The 16240-nt window shown below is 48.0% G+C and overlaps 2 protein-coding genes across 3 annotated transcripts; one reads left to right on the forward strand and one right to left on the reverse strand.

Moving 5' to 3' along the window:
• Positions 1–203: 203 nt before the first annotated feature.
• lipt1 (lipoyltransferase 1) lies at positions 204–3131 on the reverse strand. 2 transcript variants are annotated; one of them, XM_069675510.1, is made up of 4 exons: positions 3102–3131; positions 1951–2537; positions 1612–1833; positions 204–1286 (listed from the first exon to the last, which is right to left on the reverse strand). In XM_069675510.1, the coding sequence occupies exons 2-4, from the start codon at positions 2489–2491 to the stop codon at positions 874–876; spliced, it is 1176 nt and encodes a 391-aa protein (XP_069531611.1). In that variant the 5' UTR covers positions 2492–2537; positions 3102–3131; the 3' UTR covers positions 204–873. The 2 variants fall into 2 exon arrangements, with proteins under 2 accessions (XP_069531611.1, XP_069531612.1); XM_069675511.1 differs by lacking the exon at positions 3102–3131 and adding an exon at positions 3026–3095.
• A 1163-nt stretch (positions 3132–4294) lies between these two features.
• Positions 4295–12106, forward strand: LOC138603637 (uncharacterized). The gene is made up of 14 exons (XM_069675512.1): positions 4295–4312; positions 4916–5165; positions 5254–5682; positions 5763–6563; positions 6658–6704; positions 6804–6906; positions 7133–7484; positions 7696–7771; positions 7853–7986; positions 8070–8173; positions 8442–8502; positions 8618–8703; positions 8804–8917; positions 11968–12106. Exons 2-14 carry the CDS (start codon positions 5073–5075, stop codon positions 12004–12006), a joined length of 2439 nt encoding a protein of 812 aa, XP_069531613.1. The 5' UTR covers positions 4295–4312; positions 4916–5072; the 3' UTR covers positions 12007–12106.
• Positions 12107–16240: the final 4134 nt, after the last annotated feature.

The following is a 16240-nucleotide window of genomic DNA, read 5'->3' on the forward strand; positions in this document are numbered from 1 at the left end:
TTGTCAGACTACAAAAGGTAACTAAACGTTACGAGGGAGGGAATTTTATTTTATACCACATGCAGAATTGAATATTATTTAATTACTGTTGGTTAGTTTTCACTTACCTGTGCCTCTGACTCTGACTCTGACTCTATTGACCCGTTTCACTCGCGCTACTTCTGCATGGAGGAGAAGGGAGGGAGGGAGGGGAGCGTCAGAGGTCAGGCAGGGGGAAGAGGGTGGGGCTTTGAAGGGAGGCGGAGTTGTTCTTGTTCAAATTTTAACTAAGTGCTGAGAGACATGCCAGAAAGGTAAGAATTGCTTTAACGGCTGCTATGTGTGTCCGCTACGCGTCAGCGCGTCGGCCATATTGGAGCGGAAGTTATGCTGACATCATAACTGCATAAGTAGCAGGAGGAAACACCAATTAAACATAAATACAACGAAAGAAAGCCAAACCCTCAGTATCTATTCATTTTTATCGCATTACAGTGTTTACATTTTAGCAATCTACCAAAGACTGTAAATCCTTTGCCGACTCCAACGCCCTCATTAACCCTCGCGCTCATTCACGTTACAGTAGTCAAAGTAAAAGTAGTCAAAACCAAACTGGAAAAAATAAAATGGTTAAAAACAGTTAAAATATCGTTGAATCATTAAATCATAAAAAGCATTTATGATTATGCAATTATTAAATCAACATGATGTGTTTTATTTTAACACCTTCTTTTATTGACTGCTTGTGTTGTCTGTAGCTCCACTTTAGGACACGCTTCGGCCACTAGGGGGCGCTGTGACCTGTGCTTCTCTTAACCGACCCTGCAGCCTTTAGATGATCAGTTCTCTGTCAGTCGCAGACAGTTCGAGTTGTTTCAGTTGGTCAGGTATATCTCAGCCCATGGCAGACACCACGGCGTCACACAGGTTTGCCAGTCTGTCCTGCAGCTCGCCGCTCTCAGACCGCAGCAGCGCAGTACACGCTGCAGCCGCTCGATGCCCACAAAACCTCTCCCCGACCAGCACGCCGCTCAGCTCGCCGCTCAGTCGCTGAGGAAGCCAGTGAGCAGGAATGTCCAGCTCACAGCTTTCAATCACACCGTTCTTTATCTCCATGTGCAGCCGGGCGGAGCAGCGAGCAGCTGAGCGAGCGTCCCTCAGGTCCAGGGCGGTCTGCACGCTGAATTTAGGAGTCTTAGCGAACGTCCAGTTCCAGCTGCGAAGCTCCGCCTCCATCCTGCTGAGACCGGGAAACATGGAGTCATCAGCGGGGTTAACGAGGGTCGATGCAGCGCTGAAGCCGAACTCTGAGCGTCAAAAAAACATCAGAAAACAGAGAGAAGAAGAATATGATAACAGGAAACAGATCAGGTAAGAGTCCTTTAAAGGGTCGGTGATCACACCCATCAGTGATGTCACAGAGCACTGACACACCTGTGAGTGCAACTCTACCTCACTGAAGCAAGAGGAGGGAATCGGATTTTACTGTAGGTAGACGACAGTTAGCGGTTTGCACTTCTTATTCATTCTGATGTCATCAATCTGATTGTATTTTGCTGTAGTTACACGGATCAGCCAGCAGGGGGCCTCGTTCACCACCGACCTAATTACAGAAGATATCCTGGAGCGTACCTGTGTTGTACTGGTGCTCCAGTGCGTCCAGAAGCTCCTCCCACTGCAGCGTGGGGGCGTGGTCCAGCAGGTTGGCGACAGGTGAGGGGACACTGGGCGTGGCGTTGCTAAGGATACCGGGACAAGATGGGCGGAGCACTGCGGAGAGGGCGGAGCGGTCAGCAGAGTGCAGCAACGTGCAATGATGGTAGGACGACTTCCTGCTCAGTCTGGACGCGCTGCCTGGAAACATAAACCACAACAACAATGTAAACAACAACATAATAAACAACAGAAAGAACACATTAACAAATAAACAATAAACAACACCTCCTGAAAGAGACCTTTCAGGAGACCTACCTGAGATCTTGAGGTGTCCGTTGAGTAAAATATCGAATCTGTCGGTCGCCTGGACGTCCAGCTCCGGTCGGATCCTCCTCAGAGCCTCTGTGACGACCTTCAGGTTTCTCTGCCGGTCGTACCCTTTTTTGGAGGTGAAGAACGTCAGGTTTAGGTTCCCGAGGTCGTGGAAGACGGTCCCACCACCGCTCCGCCTGCGGGCCAGAGGGATCCCCGCCCTCCTCATGGCCGGCAGGTTGCACTCAGTCCAGGGGTTCTGGTGGCGTCCAATGACCACGGCCGAACGGTTCCTCCACAGCAGCAGGATGCTGCGCCGCTGCAGGTCCACGTTAGCATCGATCCAGTCCTCCAGAGCCAGGTTCTGGTACACGTCAATGGACTGGGAGCGGAGGACCAGCCCTGCACTGCTGCTGTCAGAGTCTGTGGTGAAGCTGCTGATGGAGGAGGAGCTGCTCCGAGCGAGACGGTTGCTGGTTTGAAACCTGCAAACACCTGAGCAGCCTCTTAAGAGAGACAACGTCCTTCTGATGTGAGACAACATGGCGTCTCCTTCACGCAGCGTCTTCACCTCCACATGCTGGAAATTTCTGTAGGATGACAACAAGCTATTTAATAATAATTAGGTTTACACATCTAATAACAAAGATGCCAGCGCCCTGAATTAAAGAATGTCATTTAATCTTTAAGAAGTCGACAAAAAGGATTTAGCATATCTGTAACATGACGTGCCGGTCCCGATTATTTAAACGTTTTAAAAGACTTTACTTTACAGATGTGTAGTTTCATAACTTTCTATCTCTCAGTACTGAGTACTTCTTATAAGGCTTTTACAGTCACACATCAGTCAGCGTTATTTCAGTGGAACAATAAATAATTGTATCAATTCATGTCATTAACATAAAAGTGCGTAAAATGTAATGAATGGCGACACTGCCGAATCCTGCTCTAAAAGTCCTATATACCATATACAGTCTGTGGGTTAACACCAGCAGAGGTTAGCTTTAGCATTAGCTTAATCTCCGCTGTAAATCCTGCTGTTGTCTATGAAAAGTTACATTTCATTTATTATACTTACACAACACAAAGTTGTTAACAGACAGTTTTACAGATACAATTAGATTAAAGCTGAACAATATCATTCTCGTGCTGACCTGAACGGACGAGAAGGCGAACGGACCGGCTTCAAGAACACAGGAAAGAACTTCCGCTGTCTACTTTCAAAATAAAATGCGCAATAGCGGCTATTTCACAATGTTGTTGGGATTTAGGCCTGAAATATACAGATAACATTGTAGGCTTTACCTGTGAAACACATATGTTCAAAAATAAATATAACTAAAATATTATAGAATATAAAACGTAATCTGTTTATTTTCAGGGTTCAAATAAAGTAAAAAGGAAGTAGCAAGTAAAAAGTAGAGGTTTCCGTTAGATGCTATTCTTGTGACTTACTCGGACGTAAATCCATTTAAAACACTATATAATCCTTTTATCATTATATGTTGGCGTTTAGCCGTGCATCAGCATTTAAGAATTTAAAGGGGAAAAATAAAAACCCTTGTTTTTATTCTGAAAGGTCAAACAGTTTAAAACGGACCTCTGACCTCGGTCCCACACAGTAAAAGCACCGTTTTCACTACGATCCACCAGATAAAGGTTCCGATTCGATGACAATTGGCTTTACCGATCAATTAATTTAGCGGTATTATATCACTATAGTAACCATGTTAATGGCATGGCATACCTTTGTCACGTGTCTGAGTAGAAAATAGGACAAAACGAATAAAATAAAAATGTGAAGAACAGACATGTATGATTAAAAAAACTAAATATAAACGGGGCTGATTTAAAATGTACATCAGAAGGAAGACTTTAGACATTTTTCTAATTCATAAATATATTTAAAACATGTTTTTATTTTTATGTTTGTTTGTTCTTCAGAAGGAAAAACTGATATTTACAACATTATAATTATTATTACAACAATACAACTTTAGTTTTCTAGTTTTGTTTTTGTGTAATTAATTAAACGTTTGGATTTTAGTTTAATTATATTTTAATTGTTGTTTTTCTGTTAAAGCTGGTCTGTCTCATCAGCCTCTGAAATCATCAAAGTGAGGAAGAAGCAGAGTCTGAAGAGACGACCAGAGAGAGGAAGAACATGTGACCACATCCTGACAACACACACACACACTCACACACACACACACACACACACACACACACACACACACACACACACACACACTCTCTCTCCCCCCCTCGCTCTCTCTCTCTCTGTCTCTCTCTCTCTCTCTCTCTCTCTCTCTCTCTCTCTCTCTCTCACACAGTCAGTCGGAGCCGATGGTGTTTCAGGTGAGAGGTAATTTCTGTTAGACTGTATGTTTAGCTAAAGTCATTGTTGTATTTCCTGTTTGTACTTTTGTTTACGACCGATGATGTCACAAATCTTTGAGCATTATTTTATTATAAATTCTACACAAAGTTTTAAGATGACGAACGTCACAAACTGTGACCGCTGTTTAAAACCGAGTGTTCAGCATTGTTCCATTTAAACATCTGAAAACTGGTTCCAACTAAAAACAAAATAATGTGTTTCATGTTAAAGAAGTTCAGTTTGAACGTGTTAAACTGCAACACGTCGCTTTAAGGGAAGCTGACTTTAAATGATCTCTGGGTGTGAGTTCTTAGAAGTGACGTCTTATCTCACACTTAGTCATACGGACACGTACAGCTGCTGTGTGGTCTGAAGGATGTGACAAACAGAGGATGTACCTGTTTGTGTGTCCACTGTAAGAAGAACCTTCAAAGAACCTCGTCAAACATGGACGCCAGGGGCGGGTTTTCATCTCTTTACAGTGTGTGGGTGCACTGGGAGAACCGGTCGGTTACCAGTAACACACTCAAGTGAAGTCGGAGACAGATCGAGGGTTACTAACGAGGTTTCCTTTGATCCTTTCTGCAGATCATCAGATTATCATGACGGCGACGCCTTCAGCATAACACACACACATTATAATGCACATACACACACAGAGAGACTCTGCGTAAACAGGTGTGTGTGTGTGTGTGTGTGTGTGTGTGTGTGTGTGTGTGTGTGTGTGTGTGTGAGCTTGAGCATCATGTCTGACTTGTGGCCATGTTCCTCATCCTCTCACATCATCCATCACTCCTCCCCCACGTCACCTGGAAACCATGGAAACCCTCATACAAAGGTGCTGATGTATTTCATGTCCTGACTTATTGAAGCACGTACTCTGTTGAACTGTTCATCTAACCATCTGTGGACTTCTTCTTCCACAGGTGCCCTCCTATCAGCTCACACCTCAGACCACGGTGTCCTCTCCTTACGACCTGCATCAGACCGATGAAACCCACCCTCACTTCCCTTCTCCCCATTTAACCTCCCCTACCTACCTCCCCCACCCCGAGGTATCCTCCCCCCTCCTCCAGAGTCCCCAGGTAACTTCACCTCACTTTATACCCCAAACCCAGGTTACCTCCCCTCACCTTTTACCCCAGACGCAAGCAACCTCCCCTCACCTCCCTCATCCCCAGGCCGCCTCCCCTCACTTTGTACCCCAGCCTCAGATAACCTCCCCTCACCTCCTCTACCCGCCCCAGCAGAACCACTTCTTCCACCAAAACCACGACCCTTTAGTTCATCCAAGCTGGAGCCGATCTGACCCTGCTGCTGACCTGTCCTACCTGCAGCAGAGCTACACTTACCAGGTGAGAGATTCTCTATTCAGACAAACACTGGATCCACACCTGCCTCTGACTCTAACCTGTTTGTGTCTGATGTGAAACAGAACCAGACCACGGCCCACCTGGACCTCCAGACCCAGACCCAGTTCAGTTCTGGCTTTCCTCACCACAGAGATGATCTGCAGAGAACACACAGCCTGTCCTATAACACTCACACACTCTTTGACAGACAGGGTGACACACCTGGTTCAGCTCAGGACACCTGGGGGCCTCTGGAGTCGACTCTGCCCCAGCTGCAGTGCTCTCTGCTGGGCTCCACGTCCGGGGAAGTCCCCCTGGGTGGATGGAGCTCCGTGGAGTTTAACTCAATACCTTCTGAAGACTTCACCCAGTTTTTCAGTAATAGTTACCATGACAACAGCGCCCCCCAGCCCTTCTGTAGTCCAAACACCCCCGGGCCGAGTCCTCATTACCCACAAACCCCGACTGTCTCCAGCCCTGGTCCTCAAATGCATCACAGGGAGGAGAGATTAGACCTTCACACACAAACATCCAGACACCTGAACGGAGATAAAACCCTCACCTGCTTTCTACCTGAGTGTGACAGCTTCGCTGTGACCTCTGACCCCCATCAGACCAGCCAAGACCTCCTCCAGAGCCAGAGTGAGCTGAACCAGAACCAGACCACCCTCTTCAGCACCTCCAGGACCTCTGAGAGCTGTTTCTCTCCACAGAGAGGAGGCCGGGATGTGAGGGACGCTGCCCGGCCTGAAGGCCTCCCTGCTGGGCTGAGCTGGAGAGAGGAGAGAGGACGAGGACGAGGAGGAAGAGGAGGAGGAGGAGGAGGAGGAGGAGGAAAAAGAAGAAGAAGAAGAGGAGGAGGAGGTCAGACAGACTGGACGATGGTGTGTTTGATTTACAGAAAAGTATTTCAAGTTGTTTCTCCTGATGGTTTCATTTTATCTTTAAGACCTTTTCTGTTCATGTCTGAATTTTCAGATGAAACAGCTTCAACCTGAACACAGCACGAAGGTGCTGGACTCCAGGTAAGCTGAAGAAAGGTGATGTAATGATGAGCGACGTGGATGTGTGAACATTTTGCTTCACACTGTCTTCTGTTGTGTGTGTGTGTGTGTGTGTTTCAGGCTGCTGTGCACGGTGTGTAAGCGAGATTTCAGGAGTCTGCCGGCTCTGAACGGACACATGCGCTCACACAGCGGCTCCAGATCTGCTGCAAGTGTGAACAAGGTCACAAAGAAGCTTTGTATTTGTGCCACTGTGGACGACTTAACGTCAAAACATTCATAACCCAAACTTTAATCTGAGACTTAATCCTTAAACCCTTTGTTGGTTCACACTGAGGGGACGAGCTGGTCCCCAGTAGGACACGAGTCCCCGTATTGTCTAAAGGCTGCCCCCTTGTGGCATCGGCTCAAAGTGCCTTTAACACCTTTTGTTGTCATTGTCCTTCCAGGTGGAGGACCCCTCCCTCCTGGAAAAGCCCTCCATTTCCATGGTGATGCCCGTCTCTGTGCCGGTCCAATCCAGAGGCTCAGCCAAGAGGTGTCAGAGTGGACAGAGGACATGCAGTCGCCTCCCTCCCGCCACCGGGGGCGCTGTGCTGTACCGCAGCCTGATGCACAAAGAGGGAGCTGTAGATGAGGATGGTAAAGCAGCACGTGATGGGGATGCAGAGGTTGCTGAGGGTGTGCACTTCACCCCTCCCCCCATGCTGTGCCCCCTCAGGGCGGGGCCGGGGTTGTTCTGCTCCCTCACCACCAGGAGGCAGCAGAGAGCGCAGACTGTACAGCTCCACAACGCACACGGTACCTTAGCATTAAAACAGTCCTGACAGCGTACATCACACATCGAGGGGGGGTCAACGATTTTAAATGACCTATAATTATTAGCTGTTAGCTTAGCCTGTTAGCCTACGAACCAGAAATGTTCAATTTCTTACCTAAATGTACCTGTTTCCTCTTCTGGTTGGATGACAGCCAGGAAGTGATGTTAACTTATACCGTCTCTGGTTGGTAGATGAACTCAGTGACGTTGTTGCCATGGAGACGTCCTCTCCTCCTCCTAGATCACTGACGTCAGGAAGCAATAATCCGTACGTAAAAAACTTTGTAACAAATCTTTTGCGATGATGTCACAGCCTGATCACCTGTTCACTCTGAGCTGTCAATCACAGGCGGATCAATATAGGACGGGGCTTCCAGGCTGAGATCCCACCTCTACAGGGCCAAAAAGATTTAAACTCCCATAATGCACTGCTGCTGTGGATGCCTTTGGAGGAGCTGGAGCATCCTGCCAATCAAGAGAGAGGTATACACGACACATGTCCTCATTGTTGATGTTATCGCTGCCGTCGTTGGATGTGTTTGTTGATTGACACATTGTTTGTCCAGTTGAAGCTCTGTTGATGATGTCCTGCTCCAGTGTGATGCCAGGGGGCGGGGCCAGCACAGAGTCTGCCCTCCAGGTCCTATCAGAGAGCAGAGGAGACTTCCTGGTAAAATCTTATTGGTTGTTTCGTTTGAAAAGATATTAACTGTACATGTCATAACTGTCGAAAAGCTTTCCAGGTGTGACCCCTGATTACGTTCTTTATGCTAAGCTAGGCTAACCACGTCCTGAAATCTTGTGTATTCTGAATGTTGAGCTGCACAAAGAATCGGCATTAAAAGTTTAATAAAACTTCAAAGTCATTTCTGTCTGAACCAGCTTCCTGTTTGCTGACTTTTCAAAATAAAAGACCTCTTGTTGTTTTCTTCTTCCAGCTGTCGGTGGAGAGGCTGCTGTCATCTCCGGAAACCTTCAACACAGCTCAACAATACACAAGTACATATATACAGTACAAATATATAGCTTAGAGGAACTGTGAATATTATTATTATTATATTATTATATTATATGAATATGACGTGAAACGTACGTGATATATTATGCTCTGTAGGTGCTGGCTGGAGCGCAGCAGAGAGGAGGTTGTTGGTTAAATCTCTGCAGCTTCATCAGAAAGACTTCAGAAGAATCCAGAAAACTGTGAGTTCTGATCCACCAGCAGCTCTCAGTGTTTCACTTCCTGTGACATCATGTGTTCATGTGTTCATGTGACGTTGTGTTGTGGTGTTATTGTGCTCAGGTTCAGACTAAGTCCCTCTCTCAGTGTGTGGAGTTTTATTATCGGTGGAAGAAGAAGCTGAGTCTGAGCGCAAGGACCCCGGCCGGGCTGACCGTCACGCTGCCCGACACGAACGTAAGAAACTCACAACTTCCTGTGTTAACTATTTTAACATTATTATTATTATTATTATTATTATTATTATTCATGGGGCTTAAGAAAAATGTAAAAGAGTAACAAGAGCTGTCAGATAAATGTGGTTCACATCAATAAATATACAAGTTTCATTTTTGTAAAACAAGTTAGAAAATCTGCCAGAAAACATCTTTTTATATATATATATATATAAAATATATATATATAATATAAAATATGTTTAATATTCTGCCACTGAGACGGAGTGAGCCTGACGCGTTGTCAATGAATGACGCCTCTTTATTTTGAAACACTATCAATAATCTTTCAACATGTTTTATGGTAAACCTACATTCAGGTCACATCTGGTCCTTTTTAATGTTCACGAAGTCGCAGCTGAACTCAGGGTGTCGACACACTTTGAGTTCCGGTGGAGTCGTGTTGTTTCAGTTTTTAAGGTCAGTGTGAACGCGACTGAAACTGAAGGCTGAATGAATCAAAACCACTGAAACCAAACGCCTCTTATCGCTCCACACACACACCAGAGCACAAAATACACACAGACAAACACACACTTCCTGTCAGAACCGTCAGGCTTCTGAACAAACTCTGACTTGACATTTCCAGTAGCCAGCGTGTGTGTGTGTGTGTGTGTGTGAGCGCGCGCGCAACGAGCATCAGTGTGTGTGTGTGTGTGTGTGTGTGTGTGTGTGTGGTCAGAAGTTAGTGAGTCAACTTTAAGTTTCCATCAGTGTTTCGCTCAGTTTAGTCGTAGATTTTTATCAGTTTTATTGTGAAAGTCGTTTCGATTTTGACCTGTTTGATCCACTTCCTGTTCTAGAATATCTCTCATGAAAACTTCTCACTGTTCTTTAATTTATTTACCAGTTTGTCTCTTACAAAATGTTTCCATCAACTTTTCACTGTGTTAATAAGAACGTCCAGCAGAGGGCGACAGAGTCTGTTTGTAACGGAACATTTGGTCCAAAGAGCAACAGGACCAAAGGGATCAAATCAACACACCGAACTCATGTCCACTAGTACTGACTCGGGTTCAAAGTCAGCACCGAGAGGTTCTGACTCCAAGTCAGGTCCAGGTTCAGGTCAGGTCCAGGTCAGGTCAGGTCAGGTCCAAGTCAGGTCCAGGTCAGGTCCAAGTCAGGTCCAGGTCAGGTCCAAGTCAGGTCCAGGTCAGGTCCAAGTCAGGTCCAGGTTCAGGTCAGGTCCAAGTCAGGTCCAGGTCAGGTCCAAGTCAGGTCCAGGTTCAGGTCAGGTCCAAGTTCAGGTCAGGTCCAAGTCAGGTCCAGGTTCAGGTCAGGTCCAAGTCAGGTCCAGGTCAGGTCAGGTCAGGTCCAAGTCAGGTCCAGGTCCAGGTCAGGTCCAAGTCAGGTCCAGGTCCAAGTCAGGTCCAGGTCCAGGTCAGGTCCAAGTCAGGTCCAGGTCCAAGTCAGGTCCAAGTCAGGTCCAGGTCAGGTCCAAGTCAGGTCCAGGTCCAGGTCAGGTCCAAGTCAGGTCCAGGTCAGGTCCAAGTCAGGTCCAAGTCAGGTCCAGGTCAGGTCAGATCAGGTCAGGTCAGGTCAGGTCCAGGTTCAGGTCAGGTCCAAGTCAGGTCCAGGTCAGGTCAGGTCAGGTCAGGTCCAAGTCAGGTCCAGGTCCAAGTCAGGTCCAGGTCAGGTCAGGTCCAAGTCAGGTCCAGGTCAGGTCAGGTCCAAGTCAGGTAGGTCCAGGTCAGGTTCAAGTCAGGTCCAGGTCAGGTCCAAGTCAGGTCCAGGTCAGGTCAGGTCCAAGTCAGGTCCAGGTTCAGGTCAGGTCCAAGTCAGGTCCAAGTCAGGTCAGGTCCAAGTCAGGTCCAAGTCAGGTCAGGTCCAAGTCAGGTCCAAGTCAGGTCCAGGTCAGGTCAGGTCCAAGTCAGGTCCAGGTCAGGTCAGGTCCAAGTCAGGTCAGGTCCAAGTCAGGTCCAGGTCAGGTCCAAGTCAGGTAGGTCCAGGTCAGGTCTAGGTCAGGTTCAAGTCAGGTCCAGGTCAGGTCCAAGTCAGGTCCAGGTCAGGTCAGGTTCAACTCAGGTCCAGGTCAGGTCCAAGTCAGGTCCAGGTCAGGTCCAAGTCCAGGTCCAGGTCCAAGTCAGGTCCAGGTCAGGTCCAGGTCAGGTAGGTCCAGGTCAGGTCCAGGTCAGGTCCCGGTCAGGTCAGGTCAGGTCCAGGTCAGGTTCAAGTCAGGTTCAGGTCCAGGTCAGGTCGGGTTCAAGTCAGGTCCAGGTCAGGTCCAAGTCAGGTCCAGGTCAGGTCCAAGTCAGGTCAGGTCCAGGTCAGGTCCAAGTCAGGTCCAGGTCAGGTCAGGTCCAAGTCAGGTCCAGGTTCAGGCCAGGTCCAGTTCAGGTCAGGTCCAAGTCAGGTCCAGGTTCAGGTCAGGTCCAGGTTCAGGTCAGGTCCAAGTCAGGTCCAGGTCAGGTCCAAGTCAGGTCCAGGTCAGGTCAGGTCCAAGTCAGGTAGGTCCAGGTCAGGTTCAAGTCAGGTCCAGGTCAGGTCCAGGTCAGGTCCAAGTCAGGTCCAGGTCAGGTCCAGGTCAGGTCAGGTTCAACTCAGGTCCAGGTCAGGTCCAAGTCAGGTCCAGGTCAGGTCCAGGTCCAAGTCCAGGTCCAAGTCAGGTCCAGGTCCAGGTCCAGGTCCAGGTCAGGTCAGGTCAGGTCAGGTCCAGGTCAGGTCCAGGTCAGGTCAGGTTCAAGTCAGGTCCAAGTCAGGTCCAGGTCAGGTAGGTCCAGGTCAGGTCAGGTCCAGGTCAGGTCCCGGTCAGGTCAGGTCAGGTCCAGGTCAGGTCCAAGTCCAGGTCCAGGTCCAAGTCAGGTCCAGGTCAGGTCCAAGTCCAGGTCCAAGTCAGGTCCAGGTCAGGTCCAAGTCCAGGTCCAAGTCCAAGTCCAGGTCCAGGTGCTGTTAAACTGTTGCGCTCACTCTTTAAAACAAGCTGCACATTCAGGATCATCACTGAGTTATTCACCAATAACATGATGAAGTTTGTGTCTCTCACGTTTTCTAATCACCCTTGTGTTTCTGCAGGGTCAAAGGTCAAGATCAAGATCCCATGACGCATCATGAACCACTGGACTGTCAGCTGCTGTTCTGATACATGAATATAAACATGTTGTATGCTGATGTTTGTAACGTTTGTAAAGACAAGAAGTGCATTAAATTCTAACTCAGACCAACGTGTGGTGTGTCTCTGTCAGCCTGCGGCCACAGGTCGGCTCAGGGTTCAGTTCTCAGCTCAGGTATGTGCACATATTGTTTTTCTCCTCGCTCCTCTCTCTCCTCGCTCCTCTCTCTCCTTGCTCCTCTCTCTCCTCGCTCCTCTTCTCCTCTCTCTCCTCTCTCTCCTCTTTCCTCTCTCTCCTCACTCCTCTCTCTCCTTGCTCCTCTTTCCTCTCTCTCCTCACTCCTCTCTCTCCTTGCTCCTCTCTCTCCTCTCTCCTTTGGTCTGTCGTCTGCAGCTCTTAAAGTCCCCACGTCAGGGACTGAAGTGTTTTGTTGAACACAACTAAGGACCTCTCACAAGCCTGTTTACTTCTTGTTAGCTAACATTAGCACGCTTAAATGCTAAACTATCAGCTCTAAACAGCACCTTTGTTCAGTCTCATTTTGAGCATCTTAGCATGCAGGCATTAGCAGTTAGCTTAAAACCTAGCACAGCAGACTCTCCTTAAGTTTCTGCTTCTCCACATCAAACAAACGAGCTGCGTGTTCATGAGATACTTTTATGTGTGTTTTGGAGCTTTTAGCAGAGCTAGGCTAGCTGTTTGCGCTGCTTCCAGTCTTTATGCTAAGCTAACGAAACCAGGTTTTTTACTTTTTACAAATGTCAACTATTCCTTGAACTCGACCACAGGTTCATAATCCTGGAGATAGCATGTGTCGCTCATCCTCTGACTCTTAAACATTCAGGTGAAACGTTTCCGTTTCTGACAGTTTCTGGAGAAACGCCTCCCAGCGATCTTTCTCTAAATGACCTGTTTGTCTAGATTTTGTTGTTGACTCAGCGTCAGTGTTTCAGTTTGAGTGTTTATTCTGTAAAACAAACAGCAGAGATCAGAGGAACAACACAGAGGCTGCAGAGGTGAGTCCAGCTCCACATTCTTCTGCTAATCCTGCGTTTACTGCTTTATATGTCAAAGCTCAGAGAGTTTCCTGAGTCTGAAACGTGCTTCAGGCTACTAATAAAAGTTTGACTCCTCCTCACTCCAAAGGTCCTCCTGCCTGAGGAGGTCAGAGGAGAAACTCAGACGGTCAGACGAGGAGGAATGGGAGCGCAGGAGAAGGAGGAGGACGCTGCTCCTTCAGCCAGCAAGAAACCAAAAAAAACCTCCAAAGAAGTTTATTTCTCCGTCCTGCCGGATCGATACGAACCTCTGATCGAGGAGGAGGAGGAGGAGGAGGAGGAGGAGACGCCAGAGGAGAGGAGGAGGAGGAAGGAGGAGAAGAAACAGAAGAAAAAGAAGAAGTACAAAAAGTACAGGAAGGTAAGAAGGATGACCTTTGACCTCAAGAGACACGAGGGAGATGTTTTGTTCTGTAACTGCATCAGATGTTTATTTATTTTGTGAGGTAACATGATAAACAAGAGGGTGACATTACAAAGGAAAACAAACAAACAAACAAACAAACAAACAATAGCATAGAGAGGTTACAACAGTGTGTTCAGGACAGTCCAGGAAGTAGAAATTAGATTGGCTCAGGTGCGTGCGTGCGTGCGTGCGTGCGTGCGTGCGTGCGTGCGTGCGTGCGTGCGTGTGTGGTTCAGTTTGTGTTGAGGACCGTGGACAGGTGGGGGTCCGGCAGTTGAGGCACAAAAATAAGTAAATACAGAAATGAATATTATTGTGTTAATAGAGAAGTGTGATAATAATCATAAACATTATATTTAGTTTAATGACATAGTTTAACCTAATAACATCAGCAACAACCACATAATATAATGTAACAATATAATGAGATGTTTCCAACATACGATATAATATAATATGATATAATGTACAATATAGTGTTTTATTAAGGCAAAACAAATGTGTCACCTGAGCGTCTCACTCTGTTTATAAACAGTCTTCACGTAGGACAATAACTGAATATAAACATAAACAGAGTAACCGTCAACATGTCGCAGTGTCCGGCTTCAGGTGAAGTCAAACATTCACTCAGCAGGGTGAGTCTGACCTTTGACCCCGACACACTGAAGCTGAGCCAACTGTATCAGAAACAACAGATAACACAGATTACCCTCAGCAGTGTGTCACTATGAGAGAAGGTTTATCGTATTTGTCCTCTAACTGTGATGAAAACTACATTAAGACTATAAATGCTTTACATGCCAACGCTAACAATGCCGATGTTAGCAGGTGTAGGACTAACCATGTTCAGCCTGTTAGCATGCTGACATATGTTGGTTAGTAGTAAACACAAAGCGCAGGCTGCTCTGCGATCGTAAACCAAACATCTGAACTTTAAAATGTTGACTTGATGAAGGTGCTGAGGAAAAAGGATCCTCGAATCCATCTCAGTCCATCCGATAGTTTCAGAGACGTTTCACTCAGAGCCACGAGTGTCACCTGGTGGTGGCGCTACATGTTTCACTCAGAGCCACGAGTGTCACCTGGTGGTGGCGCTACATGTTTCACTCAGAGCCACGAGTGTCACCTGGTGGTGGCGCTACATGTTTCACTCAGAGCCATGAGTGTCACAGTGTCACCTGGTGGTGGCGCTACATGTTTCACTCAGAGCCATGAGTGTCACAGTGTCACCTGGTGGTGGCGCTACATGTTTCACTCAGAGCCATGAGTGTCACCTGGTGGTGGCGCTACATGTTTCACTCAGAGCCATGAGTGTCACAGTGTCACCTGGTGGTGGCGCTACACGTTTCACTCAGAGCCACGAGTGTCACCTGGTGGTGGCGCTACAGGTTTCAGTCAGAGCCACGAGTGTCACCTGGTGGTGGCGCTACACGTTTCAGTCAGAGCCACGAGTGTCACCTGGTGGTGGCGCTACAGGTTTCAGTCAGAGCCACGAGTGTCACCTGGTGGTGGCGCTACATGTTTCACTCAGAGCCACGAGTGTCACCTCGTGGTGGCGCTACATGTTTCACTCAGAGCCACGAGTGTCACCTGGTGGTGGCGCTACATGTTTCACTCAGAGCCATGAGTGTCACCTCGTGGTCACTACAAGTTTCACTCAGAGCCATGAGTGTCACAGTGTCACCTGGTGGTGGCGCTACACGTTTCAGTCAGAGCCACGAGTGTCACCTCGTGGTGGCGCTACATGTTTCACTCAAAGCCACGAGTGTCACCTGGTGGTGGCGCTACATGTTTCACTCAGAGCCACGAGTGTCACCTGGTGGTGGCGCTACATGTTTCACTCAGAGCCATGAGTGTCACCTCGTGGTCACTACAAGTTTCACTCAGAGCCACGAGTGTCACCTGGTGGTGGCGCTACATGTTTCACTCAGAGCCACGAGTGTCACCTGGTGGTGGCGCTACATGTTTCACTCAGAGCCACGAGTGTCACCTGGTGGTGGCGCTACATGTTTCACTCAGAGCCACGAGTGTCACCTCGTGGTCACTACATGTTTCACTCAGAGCCATGAGTGTCACCTCGTGGTCACTACATGTTTCACTCAGAGCCATGAGTGTCACCTCGTGGTCACTACATGTTTCACTCAGAGCCATGAGTGTCACCTCGTGGTCACTACACGTTTCACTCAGAGCCACGAGTGTCACCTCGTGGTCACTACATGTTTCACTCAGAGCCATGAGTGTCACCTCGTGGTCACTACAAGTTTCACTCAGAGCCACGAGTGTCACCTCGTGGTCACTACATGTTTCACTCAGAGCCATGACTGTCACCTCGTGGTCACTACACGTTTCAGTCAGAGCCACGAGTGTCACCTCGTGGTCACTACATGTTTCACTCAGAGCCACGAGTGTCACCTCGTGGTCACTACACGTTTCAGTCAGAGCCACGAGTGTCACCTGGTGGTGGCGCTACACGTTTCAGTCAGAGCCACGAGTGTCACCTGGTGGTGGCGCTACACGTTTCAGTCAGAGCCACGAGTGTCACCTCGTGGTGGCGCTCCTCAAGGTACAGGCTCCTCACCTGTGTGTTTTTATTCCCTGTGCTCTGTCTGGCAGAACGTGGGGAAGGCGCTGCGGTTCAGCTGGCGCTGTCTGATGGCCGGTCTGCAGAGCATGGCCTCCACTTACTCCACGCCGCTGTCAGCTGTGTCCACAGTGGTGACGGAGGTTCAACGATCCAGCAGCAGCAAAGCCTGATGGGACATGGACAGATT

The sequence above is a fragment of the Semicossyphus pulcher genome, unplaced genomic scaffold (genome assembly GCF_022749685.1).
Source record: "Semicossyphus pulcher isolate SPU_LCO1_2020_fin unplaced genomic scaffold, fSemPul1.0.p SCAF_24, whole genome shotgun sequence".
NCBI lineage: Eukaryota > Metazoa > Chordata > Actinopteri > Labriformes > Labridae > Semicossyphus > Semicossyphus pulcher.